This window comes from Amphiura filiformis, chromosome 18 (genome assembly GCF_039555335.1).
Source record: "Amphiura filiformis chromosome 18, Afil_fr2py, whole genome shotgun sequence".
NCBI lineage: Eukaryota > Metazoa > Echinodermata > Ophiuroidea > Amphilepidida > Amphiuridae > Amphiura > Amphiura filiformis.
In genome coordinates, this window is record NC_092645.1 from 3,845,943 (window position 1) to 3,865,823 (window position 19,881).

At 38.1% G+C, this 19,881-nt stretch overlaps 1 protein-coding gene and 1 pseudogene across 1 annotated transcript; both read right to left on the minus strand.

Annotated features, from left to right (window-relative positions):
- Window positions 1-1,128: 1,128 nt before the first annotated feature.
- On the minus strand, window positions 1,129-8,978 carry LOC140139564 (regucalcin-like). Its single transcript, XM_072161271.1, has 5 exons — window positions 8,816-8,978; window positions 8,010-8,192; window positions 7,005-7,220; window positions 5,630-5,764; window positions 1,129-1,339 (listed from the first exon to the last, which is right to left on the minus strand). Exons 1-5 carry the CDS (start codon window positions 8,976-8,978, stop codon window positions 1,146-1,148), a joined length of 891 nt encoding a protein of 296 aa, XP_072017372.1. The 3' UTR covers window positions 1,129-1,145.
- A 4,201-nt stretch (window positions 8,979-13,179) lies between these two features.
- On the minus strand, window positions 13,180-17,684 carry LOC140139566 (regucalcin-like; annotated as a pseudogene).
- Window positions 17,685-19,881: the final 2,197 nt, after the last annotated feature.

Consider the following 19,881-nt stretch of genomic DNA (forward strand, 5'->3'; position numbering starts at 1 on the left):
GCGCTTAAAGCTGCCTGGCACCTGGCACTTGATATACATTATAAAGTCTGTTCTTTGTTTTTGTTTTTTGAGGGCACGGTGGCTCAGTGGATATGGCCTTGGACTCATAATCTGAGAGCTTGCTCGACGTGAGTGGGTTCGAGTCCCCGTTCCGCCACCGTGTTGTGCCCTTGGGCAGGGCGCTTTACCTCGCTTGCCTCACCCCTCCCAGCAATGGGAAGCTGTTAGGGGTAGTCACAGTCGTTGTACTAATGAACCCTGCGCCATTTGTAGGCTGCAAACGTGGTTCCGATTATTCTAATGACGGCGGAATAAATGTAAAAGCGCTTTGAGGCTGTTTACGGCATAAAGCGCTATATAAATATCTACATTTATTTTTTATATTTTTTTTTATTTGTCCAATAGATTGTCATTAAAAATCAAACATCTTCTGCTAAATATGTATCTGGTGTACCCAAAAGACCTGTTCTGGGCCCCTTCTTATTCTTATTGCTACTAATAATCTTCTTTTATGCCCTTCTCTTCAAGTTCCAAAATTATCATTCATACTGATGACATCCTCCCGTATACGAGCTTGAATTGATTCTTTGACTTCACTCAAGAGGAATTGTGATATCTGCGTCCCAATGGCCCACCCTGGCCGCAGCAGTCCAATCAAAAAATGCACTTGATGAGGTAGCGATAACGGACTTCTTTCTGGCCTGATACCTCGGTCGGTTTTTTTTCACAATGTTAACAAATGGGGTCACCCCGTGTCAAATTAATAAAGTCATCATCTGTAAGCGCTCTTTAGCAAAGTCATAGTTCATTGAATGACAGTATGACAAAACAGGCGAAAATAGTTATAGTTACTTGTTGAAAATTAATTAATTTCAGAAATTAGTCTCATGATTCGAAGATTGGTAGAATTTTCGCTTCAAACTTCTTGGATAATTCAGAAAAGTGCAAACATCACTCAAAAGTAGTACGTAATGTTTCCATCTCCGAGCATATGTTTCCAAACCTCTGTGGGGCGCAGGATCAGTCACACTCCTTATACTGATCAACCAAACCAATTAAGCCTAAGATTGGTCGCCCAGAGATTAAGCCTAACATTGGTCGCCCAGAGATTAAGCCTAACATTGGTCGATTAATGTCAATCAAAGTCAATCATGGTATGTATTTGAGGGAAGACCTTTGACCCCTAAATCCTTGACAGCAAATATAGAACCAGCCAATGGCTGGTCAGAGGTCAACTGGAAACTCGAACTTGTGACGAAAAGAATGTCGTAGTTGGGTCCTCCAAAACAGCACGATGTGATGTTCGTTGCTGGGAATGTCAACATTTGAAGCTTGTCTCCTGCGTAAAAAGTGACAGTAATTGTGATAGGGTCAAAATAAATCAGTTGCATATAATACAATTTAAAACTTTTTAGTCACTTGTGATAATTTTGTAACAAACACAATAACAATGAGCTTAGGAAATTTTATTAAGCGAATATTTAAAATTTCCACGTGAGCCATGGAAGCTGTCATTCCAACACTACCCAGGGCTATTATAACGTGATTCCTGGCATGTTCGTGCAGTGAGAACAAAAATCCGTGCAGTGAGAACTAAAAATCCGTGCTCAAGAAGTTCCTCCACAAAGTAAGACTGATGGAGTCGGAAAATCCTATGCAAAACAGGGATAGTTTGTGGTAATCAGTCAAGGATTCATTTTGCGAAAACAAAAGTGGAGACAAAATCGCCCTGTTCATCTTTTAAACACTTTGAATCTGGGCAGAAATAGTGTAATGTTGAAAACTGTGCCATGTTAACACAACATAATTACCTTGATTTGGGGAGTGAAAAAGCAAGGACGCAACCTGTAATGCCATAAATAAGATAATGGGCAGCTTGATAATCCCTCTGGCTCAGTATCTGGACAAGATCGACATAAAATGCAGTGCAATGGATCTGGACTGTTTCTTTTTTACCCATTTATGACCAAAATTTACTTTTATTATGGCAAAATTGTTCTGAAAAGGGCATAAATGCGCAGTTTTCGAGAACATGCTCAAGGAAACCCCTTTTAAGATTTTTTTCGCATTCCATATGCTTATTCCAAGAAAGATACACATTATGATAGTCTGTTTAATTTACCTTGATTATTACCATATTAGTATTATATTGGAAAGTTTCACTCGCTCCGCGCGCAATTTGTTAAAGCAAATTTGTGGGAGCAAATTTGCTGGCCAACTTTGCCAAGAGAGCTTAGGCGCATTGACAATATATATATGTTTGAGTATCTATTGCCAATTATGTTAAGGGCGTAACCAGGAGCTGCACTTTAAACACTACTCTAAATTTCAATATGTTTTATAATTGCCCGAATGAATATTCAATCAAAGAGATTAAATTTCCAATATGCTGCCGTCCCGAATTATGCAACAAATGCCATTTGGCAGTACATTAGGAGTAACCACAGAATTAGAGAAGGAGAACCGGGACTCCCTATACCGCCACGTACAATCGCGCCGCAATTAAAAACTCTTCTTGGTGTTTACACACTTATGGTAGAAGCATAAGAGGTAAATACTAAATTGAACACTTCCAACATGTTCAACAGGCTGTTGAAACACTAAATGATAAACACATCTAATCATTTGGTTTATTTATGAACTAAACATCTTAATATTGAAAGTTAAGCATTATATATACATTTATTTCATGTACAGAAATGTACAAAAATCTTATCACATTTTTGAGACTTTATGCCATTGTGTGACATTTTAAGGAATTTTAGGCACCTGATTGCATTTTATGCAAATTTGTATTCATTTTGTATTCGGTTAAAATTTTTTCAAACATAATACCGTTCTAGCTTGATATCAGTAAACCAGCTGTGTACTTTCATCGAGCTGCAGATATGTAAAAAGGTCAATTAAATGAATTGACGTTTTAAATGAAAACCCACTCTTCTAAATATATCCATTTTAAAAATATATGTAAAAAAAATTGTAGGCACATGTGTGCATTTTATACAATTTTGCAGTGTCTAATTCGTTTTTACAATCTGATTAACAATTGTCAACATAAAACCGTTAACGTGACATTAATGAACCAGGTGTGTACTTTCATCGAGCTGTAGCTAAGTAAAAATAATTACAATATTCTAAATGAAACATACCCTTCAAAATTATACCACTTTCTTTTCTGATGGTACGTTTTCTGCCTTTGCTTGTCACGTGGTAGGCCTATGTTGAAGTTGCGATTATATGTTCAAATAAGTTTCAAATGGATTCCAACAATACAAGTGGCCGAGTGGTCTAAGGTTAAATACCACTAATTATGTATTACACGTGTTTCAATGGGAAAATGCCTAATTTCGGGTGAAATTTTCTCATATTCAGAACTCTCACAGTTCAATGCCACCAATATCAGGTGAAACTATATGATTTAGATGCCAAATGATCAAAAATTCAACATAGGTTGACCTGAGACTTTTCTTGTTTTAACGCACTGAACCGTAAACACCTTAAAATGACAGTGCGCCCTCGAAGCTGAAAGTTACAATATGATAAGGCGACTATTTACTAAAACCGAAGCCGTGCGTATGAATTTTGGTACTATTACATCAAAAATGTCATATTATAAGAGTAAATGTACCATTTTGAAGCATCAAACTCTAAAAAGTACTTTTTGGCTATATAACTTGATCAATTTCAGCGATTTTAATGCAGTCTTTTCGAATGCCATGAAAACAAATAGTTCCTCGTCGTATTTCAATGTATCGCCCAGGCCTATTTAGTGGTCTTTAACCTATATAAGCACAAAGGTGCTCCAATCTCGGGTAAAAGGCCATGAATGTAAACATTGACATTGGCAATACATGTTTTAATAAGAAAATTTCTGGAAAACAGCATGACGAGTAAAATATCAATGATTTTCGGACACCCTGTATGATGACTGTTTCGCTGTTTTTGCTTCAACCTAGGACTATATCTGGAGATTCGTATCTGTAGCCTGTCCTAGCACGATCAGATCAGATTAAGATTGCTTTAGGGTTAGTGTTCCGATATAGGCTTGCTGTTTAGTGTTAGAATTGTTGATTAGGGTCAGGTTCGCATTAGGAATAGGGTTTTTATAGGGCTAGGCTCATGGATAGGGATAGAAATACGGCTAGGTCCGAGGATTAGATATGGGTTTAAAATAGAGTTATAGATCAAGTTAGGGTTCCGGCTTGAGTTAGGATAGAGTGAGGCCACACAGGATGCTGTAGAGGCCCATAGACAACGTGTACACAAAGACTAGGTTTTATTTTACACGTGACTAATAGGCCTTACATGCGCCTTAAAGCTTAAGCAAAATGCCTAGCCTAGGCATATACTGTATTTACACGTATAGGCCTATGTACGTTATTTAGGGCAAGGAAATCACCAACAAAATGTGCATGTGGGTCTAATTAACAAAGTGGCATGTCTATATGATCATCAACATTGATTTTTCATCATCATTAAGCTTTCTATATGTATACGCAGGCAATCGAAGGTTGTTAGCCCTGAAATCACAGAAACCAGCCGTAAACCCAATACTAATGCCACAAGTCCCCCCCCTCAACCCGTTACTACCGGTACCTCAACGGGTTCTAATAACATACCTTAGTAGTCGAAGAAGATGCACGTTTTCTTGCCAGGGCAAATACAGTTAAATATTGAGAAATGTAAGCAAAGAATAGCTAGAAATGTCTCCATGACGAATATCAGATCCATAGAATTCAGTGTTTCTATAGGTTAAATACCACTAATTATGTATTACACGTGTTTCAATGGGAAAATGCCTAATTTCGGGTGAAATTTTCTCATATTCAGAACTCTCACAGTTCAATGCCACCAATATCAGGTGAAACTATATGATTTAGATGCCAAATGATCAAAAATTCAACATAGGTTGACCTGAGACTTTTCTTGTTTTAACGCACTGAACCGTAAACACCTTAAAATGACAGTGCGCCCTCGAAGCTGAAAGTTACAATATGATAAGGCGACTATTTACTAAAAACCGAAGCCGTGCGTATGAATTTTGGTACTATTACATCAAAAATGTCATATTATAAGAGTAAATGTACCATTTTGAAGCATCAAACTCTAAAAAGTACTTTTTTGGCTATATAACTTGATCAATTTCAGCGATTTTAATGCAGTCTTTTCGAATGCCATGAAAACAAATAGTTCCTCGTCGTATTTCAATGTATCGCCCAGGCCTATTTAGTGGTCTTTAACCCTAAGGCGCTAGGCTCATAGAGTATCCAAAGCGGTGCGCCGTGAGTTCGAACCCCGCCTCTGCCAAACTTAATTTTACTTTTTTTAAATTTCATATTGGGGAAATGTGAGTGGGAGAATTTATGTATGGCGTGGAGTGGTGTATCCCATCATCAACCTGATCAAAACAGCCTTTATTCGCTACTTGCACGGTTCCGCCATTATGCACTATGTGCGGGGAGAGCCTCGAACTGGCAGCACATACATGAATGGGAATTGAACTAGTCATAACGTTCTGTGTAAGGTTACATAATTCTTCCTTTCATGTATGCTGCCAGTTCGAGGCTCTCCCGCACATAGTGCATAATGGCGGAACCGTGCTAAGTAGCGAATAGTGACCATAACTCACCTGTTACCGGGTTATATCTATTAACCCTTGATTTGCTGAAGCATGCCACCCATAACATGCCTTCTTCGTCTATTGTCATTCCGTCTGGGAAACCTTCCTCCTCATGTGGTATGGCAATTACCTGTCTACGGTTACCTGTCGGCAATTGATAAGAATGGATATTAAACTTAAACTTAAACATCCTATAAATTTGATATATATTGTTGATTTTATTAAAAAACTGTTTTTAATTGTAAACTTTTATGTAACTTGAAAAGATAACGTTTAACATATTGTGAATGAAAATCGTATCTGGGACGTCAGGGTAAGTTTGTGCTTAAAAAAGCCTACTAGATCATCTGTACACGTTGCCAATGGTTTTGGAGAGGAAAAGAAAGGTTTTACGTCTACTTCATCTAAAGTCTGCACAATAAGTAAAGTAGCTGTTACGCCTATAGCTTCAGAACTAATAATTGTTTCCATAATATTTCTGCATAGAAAGAAGGATGAATTATTAGCGCGCATTTTGATACCCCATTTGTCAAATGTTTGTCAATATTAACAACACAGTAGTGCCTTTGAAGAAAAATACTTGAATTTAAAAGTTGCAGTTTACAACGATAAATGGTTATTACGCAAGCATTGTGGCGCGTAAAACCCTCCATTATCTTCGCGCTGAACTTCAAATCAATACAAATAGCTGCAACTTTTAAATTGGGGTATTTCGTTTTCAAAGCACTGCTGTGTTGTTAATATTGAACGAAATTGGACAAGGGTATCAAAATGCGCATAAATAAATCATCCTTCTTTCTATGTTAAAATATTGTGAACACAATCTATAATACCTACCATGGTCTGACGCTATAGACGTATTTGTAACAGCTGCGTTGCTTTTTGTGCAGTCTTTAGTTCATTACTCAGATTGACATTGGGATCTTCTTGTTCGGTTTGCCTTTAAAGTTCTACACCTTCAAAATCGTAATATTGACAGCTAGTTTGTCAAAAAAAAAGTATACGACATTTTGACACTGAAAAATTGTCCGAAATTCCCTGTGAAGATATAAGAATTTTGACACGCAACAGCTGAAAAGTAATTATGAGTTTGATTTGTCTGAAAATGGTTCGTAGTGTCTAATGTGTTATAATTAGAGTACACGTAAAGTAACAGTTAGCATTGGGTTTGAAATCCCAATGTGTCATAATTTAATAGTCAATATAACAATACCGTTCCGAAACTTCATTCATGTATCGCATTTTCATACGTTTGTTAAACATATCGACACTAATGCATACTAATGAAGCATTTTTACACGCGTGGTTTTCAGGTCTGGATTACAAATTACATGCTAACATAATAGTATCGATATTTATATCGAGATAATGGCACACCACTTACTCAGAGCACCTGTTGTTTTGTTATAATCAAACGCATCGACACCAAAAGCTAACGAGTCGATGTAATACATTGTCTTTCGGTCAGGACTCCATGCCATGCCGTTTGCTATGTCGATATTCTCGACGTGTTTTGTGACAGTGCGGTCTGAATGCAGACAGAACAAGGAGCCTTGTTTTGGTCTCACTTGCGCCGGTTTGTCTTCAGGACCCATGGTACCTGGTTAGGGGAGAGAAATAGGATAGATAGATGTGGATAAACAATGGAACTGGGTAGAATTCTTTTGAACGACACCAACAAAATTACTCACGATTGACCGGTTCGCCTACCGTACCACGGACGATAGAATCTTCAGAATGACGATGGATTATACTTCCTTTGGCCGGATTCAAATTGCATGTAGGGTGTATTACCAGTCATCAGGGGATCGTCAAATTATGACTAAGAATTGAGCTCCCTCGTCCCATTTCATGACGTTATGACTTCTTCTTCTGATCCAAATTGATCTCGTTAATGGAATTCCCATCGTATTAAGAGCCAACCATCGTCATTCTGGAGATGACTATCGTCTAAAATAGGCAAAACCGTCAATCGTGAATAACGTGTTGGATTTGTTCAAACGAAACCTTTTATCTAGCAACAAACCCGGTGAATCTGTTTTGTGATAGATGACACTAATGCTTTTACAGGCGCTACATTCTGCATAATTACAAGGCTGATAACAACATTTTCATTACATTGCACTATATATACTAATGCATAACAATTAAAACCATAATGACATGAGAACCAAAGTGTTGCATTTCGAAAACACTCTGTTTATTAGTCATTCTGTGTACGTGTATCTGCTTTTTTCTCTGTCTGTGCCACCCACCCTGCACCTCACCCCACACAATCAATCAACCCACTCCACCCCTATAATACTTTCTTCTGCTTTAAGGATGAGCGAATAAAGGCGATGCTCAAATTCCCCAATCCCAAATCTCTCTTGCAAGCGAGTGTTCTTACCGGCCCAAAACCTTCCCATAGGATCACACTTTCCATCGTTGAATCGGTTATCAGGTTTATCCGCGTCTATTTCGGCAATCCTGTTCAAAGCTCCGGTTTTCCAATCTAAGAAGGCATAATGACGGCGCCCTGCAATGATGGTTTTTCCTGATTTTGTGGGTACTACAGCACCTACAAATTCACCTAAATAAAAAAGAATTTTAAACAAAATTAGGCTTATTGTAAGATGAGATAACATATCACTGAATGGGCTATTCCAGTTGAAATCCATACACCCTCCTATGGAAGACATGACCTTAATGTACCACACATGATGTAGAATTCAAATGGAGCCACCCAATCAGGAAATCCCATTTGACATTCACATTGCCTGTGTGGAAGATTAAAGTCATGTCTTCTATAGGGGGTGTATGGATTTCAACTGGAATATGTGGCGAAGCAAAAATAATACCGCTGAATTACAGTGGCGTACCGGAAAATTATAAGATCGTCCCGATGTCCCCATGTCCCCACTATACTAAAATGACTTAACTACGACAAATGCGTTTGAAGTGCGCGAAAAGTCCAATTTTAATGCTAAAATATATTAATTTTGGTAAGTTTTGTCTGTCCTGGCAACTGGCCCTCTTTGTCATCGTTGGTTATGTCACAGAGAGTAGAGATTGCGATTTCTAACGTAGCAATCTATTCAAAATCCTGTCACAGGAGAGTGGTTTTGAATAGATTCGCAAGTACGTTCCATACGTACGTTTGGAAATCGTAATCTCTCTAATATCATACTAAACCGTAAACGTAGCCATACTTACCAACATCAACAGTTTCGACAGAGTCTGTAGCGGGCGTATAGCGATGAACCTTTCCTGAATAAATCTCCACGTATAACAACGTCTGCGTGACTGGATCCCAATGTGGTCCTTCCAACAGGGCGCCCGAGCCACGAGATGTACTTTTTAGCACTTCAACGGACATTTTAATGACATTGATAGAGCGTTTGACACGAAAGCTGAAGAGTTCCGATTGATTTGATTGGTTTAAGCTTTCATTCGAAAATAGGCCTAAGGATTAATTGTAACGCTGTTAGCTTGCCACTGCATACACTCGCAGGTTTTGGGTCTCAATCACAGCAAAAAATAGAGTCTTCCCTTGATGCATTGCATCAAATTGAGCTATATCAATCATGGACATCACAAGTCTTTGGTCACTAGTCATGGAACATCAACATCAACATATGTGTCTCGTCTCAAGTTGAGAGGAACGCCATGTTGGACAGACTATAGCTAAATATTGAAAGTATTAACTCAGATCTGAGCATAAAATGTATACCATTTTCTGCAGGCTGGGATTGTAGATTATGTCCTAGTTATCAACCAAAACAAGGCATGGCGGGAAGGCATTATCTCTACTGTGGGTCTCAATAGGCTTGCTTTGCGACTACATGCTATCAAGATGGACTTTGTCCTTGTCTTTATTGTTATCATATCATCGTATCATGTCGATATGCGTTTGTAAGTTGAACTTAATATCAGTAATTGAAGTCGAATCGATTTCAAAACTGAGATTGACGTACTTCATAGTGCTGTCCAGGTATCATTATTTGATCACTCGATCAATTACGCTGGTAGTGCCCCCCCCCGGTAACATCCTAGATCATTCAACAGACATTGGACATTGGACATTGGACATTGGACATGCAAAAGCCATTCAGAGCTTCTGCAGTGTGAATGCGGTACGTAAACATGTGATGTTGCTGTAACCAATCAACACTCTTGAATGACACCACATTGAGATCACTTGTTACCTAGCTGGGGGGTTTCAACCCCCCGAGCTAGGTACTGTTTTGCTATCCGATTCTTCTTTACTGTAATGCTCTCCGATTCTTCTTTCTTTCTTTCTTCTGGCAACAAAAATTTCGAAATGCTTCTCCTCCTACATGTTACACCCTACAATTACGTAACTTGCACATATGTATCGGCAAAATCCAGTGCCCATAGGGTGCAAACAGAATTGGGATCAAATGTATTTTCTTTATATAACCAAATACCTTCAAAATGCTTCTTCTGCCACATATTACATAGCACAATGACGTCACTTAAGGTCATTAAGGGGGTAAAATCTTACAATTGCCTTATCTCAACATCTGTAAGGGGTGTGGGGCTCAAACTCAGTGACAACAAATCTCATGATCAGAGGAACATTTTACAGGGGTCAGGTCAAAGGTCATGCAGAGGTCAAATTTTCGAAATGCATTTTCTGGACATCTCGAAGGGATACGGGGCTCAAACTCTTGTGACAACAAACTTACTGACCAAGGGAACACTTTGGAACGCTGTGCAGGGGTCAGGTCAAAGATTATCTGGGTCAAATCTTATAATTTAATTTTTTGGGCGTCTGTAAGGAGTATGGGACTCAAACTCGGTGACGCCAAACCTCATGACCAGGGGAACATTTTGGAACATTTTGCAGGGGTCAGATACCTCTAAAACACCAACATGCCCCAGCTAGGTTTGTGGTCTATGACCACCATTTGCCACTAGTTTCTTCTTCTTCTTCTTCTTCTTCTGGCAACAAACTTCAAATTGCTTCTCCTCCTACATGTTACACCCTACAATTACGTAACTTGCACATATGTATCGGCTATATCCAGTGCCCATAGGTTGCAAACATAATTGGGATCAAAGGTCATTAAAGGGGCATTTTTGGTATATAACCAAATACCTTCAAAATGCTTCTTCTGCCACATATTACATAGCACAATGACGTCACTTACACATGTGCATCGGCTTTACCCAGCGCCCACCACTTGCACACAGAATTGGGGTCAAAGGTCATTAAGGGGGTAAAATCTTGCAATTGCATTATCTGGACATCTATAAGGGGTATGGGGCTTAAACTCAGTGACAACAAATCTCATGACCAGGGGAACATTTTGCAGGCATCAGGTCAAAGGTCATGCAGAGGTCAAATTTTAGAAATGCATTTTCTGGACATCTGTAAGGGGTACGAGGTTCAAACTCGCTGACAACAAACTTAATAACCAAGGGAACATTTTGGAAAATTTTGCCGGGGTCAGGTCAAAAGGTTATCTGGGGTCAAACCTTTTAATTTTATTTTCTGGACATCTGTAAGAAGTATGGGGCTCAAACTCAGTGACAACAAATCTCATGACCAGGGGAACATTTTGCAGGGGTCAGGTCAAAGGTCATGCAGAGGTCAACTTTTAGAAATGCATTTTCTGGATATCTGTAAGGGGTACGGGGCTTAATTCCAAGGGGAACATTTTGGAACACTTTGCAGGGGTCAGGTCAAAGGTCACCTGGGGCCAAATCTTAGAATTTCATTATCTGGACATATGTAAGGAGTATACGGGACTCAAACTCGGTGACAACAAACCTCATAACCAGGGGAACATTTTTGGAACATTTTGCAGGGGTCAGATACCCCCACAACACCAACACGCCCAGCTAGGTTTGTGGTCTATGACCACCATTTGCCACTAGTTTACTTCTCCCGGGTCCTTAAGATGTGGTAAGAAATAAATTACTTAAATAATAGTTAATTGTAGTTTTGATTGTCTTGTTGTTTTCTTGTTTGTATGATAACTGATCCCTGTAAGCTGAGTCTGAAAGCCTAAATAAGACCTCGGTCGAACCTTTGGTTCTATGGTGATCTTATAATAGTGCACATTCCAATTCCAACTCTTCTATGTGGAGCAGGTGGGTGTACGGTGTATACGGGGATCAAACTCGGTGACAAGAAACATCATGATGAGGGGAACATTTTTTGAACATTTTGCAGGGGTCCCGAACCCCAACATGCCCCAGCTAGGTTTGTGGTCTATGACCACCATTTGCCACTAGTTCATTTTGTAAATTTAAAACCTGCAACATTATGGCCATAAAAAACTCGTTGGTAAACTTTGTGAAAAAATAAAGAACTTCTCCATTGAGTCTCATAATTTCCAGTTTATCGGTTATGTTATTTTTAGAAGAGCTTTGCAGTGAATGGGTTGAACTTATAGGATCAAACCCTCTGCATTAGGCTTTATTCTTGAGCTTAGCAACATTTTCTTAAGTTCAGCCCAAAATTTACAGTCCATCGCTGAGCGACAAGCGATAGGTATTTTGAGGTAGCGCAGTTCTCTCAACGCAGCAAAAAGCGCCATCATTGGTTAGAAATTATCAGCGATGGAGTGTACATTTAACTTCAAGCTCTTTATCAAAATATCCAGCAATATCGATAAAAGCTTTAGCAAAATTCGTGTTTTAATCAATTCTTTTCCTGTAAATTTTTGACGAGAGCGTAGTGTAAGCGTACATCGCGTATATACTGCGTTGAAACGCACTTGTCTCTGATTAGCTGGTGAGGCGATCTGCTGTTGAAGAGTGGTAATATATGAATGAAATTTGCGCCGTACGCTTTGTTAGCTCCTACTTTATAACATTACGGCAGTACGTGCTCATCAAAGGTTAACTGCAAAATAGTATGCAAACGATCTGTTAGGCACCGCAGCCAAATGTGTTCGATCTTTGGATCGACCGTCGATGCTGCCTCGACGATTGTTATTAAGGAACTATCACCTAAGTAATCAGAATTAATGGTAAAGTTGTATCGGTCAATTGATGATTCATAACTCATTGAGTATTGACTGAACAGTGCTAAATGGTGCTATCCCAGCAAACACAAAACGTTTTCGACTTTATTCGCAAAAGGTTAGAAAAGGTTGTCAGAAAACGTTTAAATGTGGGGTTATATAAAGGACATAACACGTTTTCATAACATTAAAAATATTTGATGATAACCTTATAAAATAATATTTGGCAAAAAATGTTTGCAAAACATATTTTACAGTAACATTTTGTAAACATTTTAAAAATAATGCTGTAGTGTGTTTTCATACGAAACGTTTTAAAACGTTTTCATGACCTTTATATAACCCGACATTTAATGTCATAAAAACGTTTTTAACTAGACCAAAACCCAAAATATAACATGTTTAAAATGCTTTAAAAACGTTTTCGTGTTTGCTGGGATAACCTGTTTTTCTGGCTTTCTAGTGTGTCAATACAGTACAGCAAGCTTATGATAATTCATTTGATACGATAGCCCAGAAAACATTAAAACACCGGTCAATTTAATGTAGTGAAGTCCAGATTTAAAAGTTGCATTGTCTATTCAAGTTGTCCATTCAAATTATTTGCAAGTAAGATATACTATATGTAGTATTGAAATTCCCACGGCCGCTCAGAGGTCAAGTAATAGTTAATCATGGTATACATTTGCGGGAAGACCTTTGACCCCCAACTCCTTGACAGCAAATATAGAACCAGCCAATGGCTGGTCAGAGGTCAACATGATACTTGAAGTTGTGACGTAGAGGATATCGTAGTTGGGTCCTCCGAAACAACACGATGTGATGTTCGTTACCGGGAATGTCAACATTTGAAGCTTCTCTCCTGGAGGGTTATGAACAATGGTGAAATTATGATTTGGGTTAAAAGCTATCAACTTTCAATACAAAATAATGCATTATATTAAAGGGGCAATGTAAGATTTCACAGAATTCAATTTTGGTCAAAGTGCACTTTTTAATGTATAAACGCAAGGGCACGGTACATTATACTAATCAGTATGCATGCCCGGGGATACGTGTATGACAAAAGCAAATTAAGACATTTCTTTAATAACGCCTGGATCTACCACGTCGTTTTACCGAATAACGGTGGGGCACGGTGGCGCGGCGGTCTAAGACTTCGACTCATAATTGTGAGGTAGCTCGGCGACAACGTGTATGGCACTTGGTGTACACATGGGTGCTGGCTTTATTCCATGTCAGGAAGGTAACAGATTTGCTGTGACGGAGGTGTAGCAATCAACCACATCAACATTCCATGGAGGAGTCTGGCCTTATCGTTTCGAAAGAGAGATGGACACAACACCCTGTGAACACAGGCTCGTCCCTTTATCTTAGGTATGGGAGCACAAATAGACTGAGCTCTAGCGGGCGGCATCGGTTTGGCCCTACTACCCCTTTCTTGCTTCACTGTCTGACTGCGACAGTTCCCAGGTTGGCTGCAACCTGGGTGGTCAATGTAGTTTGAAAGCTGCAGCCCGAGCGGGGCCATTTGGTGGATAGGTCGCATGAGGATTACATCTGCGTAGGTAAATAGTGTGGTTTGCATATTTCCTGCACAATACTAACCATTACTAGTATTCATGTTGTTCCTAAGGGATTTGTGGTTTCTCTGAGCTATTTACTATTTGCACTTTTGTGCCTTAGATCCAATTCACTGGGTTCACATATTTTGAGGCGATCGCAACATCAAACGTGCTCGTACGTGAATGGTTGCTCAAAGTCCACGTGTTCTCACAAGCAATTTCCGATGATTTCGGAATAGGGGTTGAAAAGGCCTATACGCAGAAATAAATTCTGCTTTAAATGCATATCTCAAATTTGGCATACGATAGACGTTATGGAATAATGGTCATTCATTAAGGGGTGGTTACTTGTTTGATGTGTTTATTAGAACAAAATGCTGTATTACATGTGCTTTAATTGCCACATGAGTCATCGTGACACGGAACAGAAGGTCAAATGTTCCAAGCGTATTATACCTTTTTTTTTCTAGTAGAAGTACTTGTATTTGCAAACTCAACACAAGTTCGTAAACGTAACTTAAATAAGCGGTAATCTTCCCTCTTCATGTGTTTTCTACGCACTCTGACACTCTCCGTGTTATCAGTAAATCCTCCATAGGCCCATATCTTACCTGTTGCCGGGTTATATCTATTAATCCTTGATTTACCATAGCACGCCACCCATAACATGCCTTCTGCGTCTATTGTCATCCCGTCTGGTGAGCTTTCTTCCGCAAATGGCACCTCAATCACCCGTCGACGGTTACCTGTCGACGATACTCGTATATTACTTAAATTTAAGTGGACAAGAAGAAGAATTAATAACATTTTTTTCTATTTTAATGAATATATGAGAAATAAAAATGTGTCATTTTATTATTTGATCGATGTTAATTATATTGTCACCAACGCGTAATGAGATTTCTAAATCTATATTTTTGTCGACGCGTCTTGAAATATTAAGCAGAATACTCACTTAGAGCCCCAGTTGCGTTGTTATAATCAAAGGCATCGACACCAAAACCTAACGAGTCGATGTAATACATAGTCTTTCGGTCAGGACTCCACGCCAGTCCGTTGGATATGTCAACATTCTCGACGTGTTTTGTTACAGTCTGGTCTGAATGTAGACAGAATAATGAGCCTTGTTTTGGTTTCACTGGGATCGGCTTGTCTGGTGACTCTCCTGGACCCATCGTACCTGTTAAAGAAACACGGTAGCAACAATGATGTTTTGAATGTATATATTTAAATCGCAAATCGCATTAAGCCCATAAAACATAGTGGACTTCTATTTACGATGCTTTATTATGAATGATATTGATATGTTGTTGTTTACTAAACAATTGGGTTTTGGTTTATATTAAAACGTTTTAATAACATTAAGGCAGTTGTATACTCTCAGACATGCATGTAGTAAAAGTATCATAACTTTGTAATTATTCACGCAAGACATATAAAAGTATACATTTTTTTAAAGGCAAGACAGCAATAAATCTTAATACATATACAGTGATTATGAAGAAAATCACAAATTGTTGGTATTTTTTATTTGGTACATCATAACAAAAACACACTCTTTAAAAATGTGTTTGTTTTGTTGTTTTCTTGATCTTGAGGGTCCATTCCAAAAAGACTTTCTTTATTTTTTCTTGATATTGGCCTTTTTATTAGATTTGGACCATATAAGGCATCAAAATGAACTTTATAAAATTCACAAACGCCTAATGATGCCTAAATCGGAAATATACCAAAATATAAAAAAAATCAGAACACATTTTCTTAAGTCGATCTTGCTTTTAACGATGAGCATAATTTCTTTCCTATATATGCTGTATTTATGGAGTTATAGTGTACCTAAATCGTCATTTTACGGAGAAACGGTGAAATAATGGCCGGTGAAGTCTCGAAATCCATTCATAACTTGATATTTAAATTGGACGAAAGAACTTGAAAAAAAAAATTGGAGCCATTTGACCACTAGGTTTTTGTGATTCCTTAGGGTACGCCGCGCAAACAGACAAGCGTCGCGTATGAGTAGCGTATTTGTGCGTTTACAAATTGCGAGACTACGCAACGCGATGCGTTGTTGCACGCGTGTACCCTGCTGGTACAACAAAGATTTTCTTTACTTTTAAATTGCGATCACGAGTGAAATAGTGAAATAAAATACTTTAAATAGTGCAGTAAGGGTTTACAGATATATAAGATCTGGATTATTATATATTCTTATTCTTGTATTTATAACAACCATAACAAAGTACGTCGTACATACCTATCAAAAAAGCTCAATTTCGCGCGAGAAAAAAATATTGTAGAATACACAGCCGCGTTAAATGAATGGGTTATATAAAGGTCAAGAAAACGTTTTAAAACGTTTTGTATGAAAACACACCGCAAAACATTTTCAACTGTTTTCAAAATGTTATTGAAATATATGTTTGCTAAACATTTTTTGCCAAATAACTTAGAAAAACTTAGAAAACACTTAGAAAACGTTATGTTAGAATATTTGCAGTTGTTATTAACAAATGTTTTTGAATGTTCTGAAAACATTTTATACCTTTTATATGTCATTTTCTGTCAACCTGTTCTAACCTTCTGCGAATGATGTCCAAAATGTTTTGTGATTGCTGGGACCCCATGTCATATTGATTTTTATAATAATTCATTATTTTTATAATAATAATCTGTCTGTCCCTGTTTCTTTTTGTCTCTCTCCTCTGTATCGGTTGAATGTACTTACCGGCCCAAAACCTTCCCATAGGATCGCACTTTCCGTCATTCAATCGGTTGCCCGGTTTATCCGCATCTACTTCGGCAATCCTGTTCAAAGCTCCGGTTTTCCAATCCAAGAAGGCATAATGACGGCGCCCTGCGATAATGTTTTTTCCGGATCTTGTTGGCACTACTGCCCCACAAATTCACCTGTGTGAAAAATAAAAAAATGATAAAGATAAAATAAAATAAAAATAAAAGCAAACATTCTACAGCCAAATTGTTGTTATTATTATTATTATTATTATTATTATTATTATTATTATTATTATTATTATTATTATTATTATTATTATTATTAATATTATGATTATGATTATGATTATGATTATTATTATTATTATTATTATTATTATTATTATTAATTATTATTAGTAGTAGTAGTAGTAGAAGTAGTAGTCAGGGCTACGAAATCCCCGGTATCGTGATACCGGCGTTCCCAGAAAAAAAATCAGAGTCGCAAAAAAAATTAAGACGGGAAAAATAATTTAAAACATCCTAATTTGTAATATCATTTTTATTATTAGTAGTAGTAGTAGACTAGTAGTAGTAGTAGTAGTATTAGAAATAGAAATTCAAACACAAGTAGTCCTACTTACCGACATTAACCGTTTCAACCGAATCTGTCGCTGGCGTATAACGATGAACCTTCATTGCATAAATATCCACGTATAACAAGGTCTGTGTGACCGGGTCCCAATGTGGTCCTTCTAACAGGGCCCCTGGGCCACGTGACGTACTATTGAGCACTTCAATGGACATGATGTTTGGTCAATGGTCATAGACCATCAAAACATATGATCTAAGGTTTGGTAGAGGGCTTGACTAGTATAAAGCTAAATATCCTCATTTGTGATAACATTAGCCGCTTTACCACTCTTGTGCTAGCTCTTTCAGTAGCCTTCCTTTATGACCGCGTTTGAATCAAAATAATTATAATTTTGGACTTCGTTCTTAATTTATCTTATCATAGGTCGAACTTCGATCATTATTATTCAGAAATTTTCCGAATCGAGGTTGTCTGATGCAAATATGGTTTTCGCCCGATCAATAATTGGTCGGGCCACCATGGCAACCAGGGCAACCACCTGGATCTTGCTCCAGTCCCCTAAATCCTTATCACGTCACCAAAATACGGAATAAATCGCAAAATTGGCGAGACCAATGTTATTGCGAAGCCAAGATTGGACTGGCTCACTACAGAGGTTGCGATTCGCTGTGATCCGTCGCCAGTCTAACTATTCAAAATCTCTCTCTTAAGTCCTATAATATAAGACAGGGATAAAGATACTTGTTTGCGTCTAACGTCAGGGCAAAGGCGCGCCGTGATTGATTGCCGACCGGCGCAGTACGGCATTTTCTGTCTAGTTGTCAGAATTTCAGACACAATTTAGTCTTTTCATCTCTGTATTTCATTTTATGACTGAGCTGGGTCTTTTATTAAATATTGAAGATTCTGCACGTGAGAAATTAACGCACGGACAACCTTTGCATATAGATCATGTGGTTCTTGAGTTATGCTGTAAAGAGGGGTGAAACAATAACACTTTTGTAAAACGTACATAACTCATTAACAACAATAATTCAAGCAGGTTTTCAAAGTATATGATTTGTAGAATCAACTTTTGCAAAACATCAAAGTGTTATTTTTCAATAATATATTGATTTGTTTGGTTGCTTTGACCAACAAATGATCGCGTCGCCTTAAATCTGAATGAAAATGTATGAACGAAGTCAAATTTTCACACCTTACTTGGCTGCTATATTATAACGGTTTCTAACAAACATAATGGACCATGTTAATAGTTACACTGTACTGCCTTACGTATATTCAATATTCTTGACAGTCTCTAACATATTATAAAACGGACAAATCGTGTGCATTTGCCCAACATATTCCATCCCATATTCCAAACATTTTGGTTGCCTGATTTTGACAGCTTTGAAGGAAATCTTCATTATTTATTTGTACAATGTTGATGTGTTTGGGTTATATGGGAACATTTGTAACACACAAAACAAGAACAAACAAATAATTAAAAATAATAACTTAAATAACTCTCTATAACGTGATATTATGTTATCTCACCTTCTGGGTCCAATCCTGAGGGGGTGATCAGATAAAGAATGTTAATTTTGTTATGACGTTCTTTTTACCACAGGTTTGTACGTATCTTTAATTTTTAAGTAGTATATGGCGATCAGTTGTATTTTTATTTCAATATATGTAATATAATAGCCTATACCTTAAACATCGTGAATTCCAATAGATTATATTTCTGGTATCGCCACCGGACTGACCATTCAAATACTTTTAAAGTTAGAAATGGAAGTTGCCACTGGTCACTAATCCTAACTACCACATATCAACAATATCATCAAGGCCGGTGACTCTCATATGACGACTAAACAGTCTAAGTGAGACCCCATTATAAGGGCCCCGCAGGGCAAGAATGTAAAAGTAACCTTAGGGGCTGTGCAATAATTATGAGCCCTGAGGGAGGGTAAAATCGAGGGGGGGCAAGAATTTGTTGGTGAACCGAAAGGGGGGGGGGTAAGCAATTTTCGCCAAGCCGAGAGGGGGGGCAAGCGATTTTGGCACGCATTCACGGGGCGCCTTTTTAATAAAACGCTCTAAAAAGGCTCAGAAAAACGGTACGGAAACGCTTAAATATGCAAATTTTCATGCTCGCTGCGCTCACAACATACATCTAGACCATTTAAAGTTTGGAATTTGGGATCCCAAAAATTTGACATGTTCAAAGGGGGGGGCAAAGGATTTTTGGCAGGCCGAGAGGGGGGGGCAAGCGATTTTTTGCGGGCCGAGAGGAGGGGGAAACCGATTTTTGGCGAGCCGTTCGGAAATTTTGGGGGCTGATAATTATTGCACAGCCCCTTAAGGGTGCCGGGCTGTCTATAATAAATTAACCTTAATGTTAAAACCTTAAGTAACCTTAAT

Bases quoted from the DNA above. Each gene is read 5' to 3' on its own strand.
- LOC140139564 (XM_072161271.1), bottom strand. From the start codon at position 8,978: ATGTCCGTTGAAGTGCTAAAAAGTACATCTCGTGGCTCGGGCGCCCTG. The intron at 7,221-8,009 runs GTAAGAACACTC...TCCCCTAACCAG, and splicing joins TATGGGAAGGTTTTGGGCCG to GTACCATGGGTCCTGAAGAC. The intron at 1,340-5,629 runs GTGAGTTATGGT...CTTTTTACGCAG, and splicing joins TAGATATAACCCGGTAACAG to GAGACAAGCTTCAAATGTTG.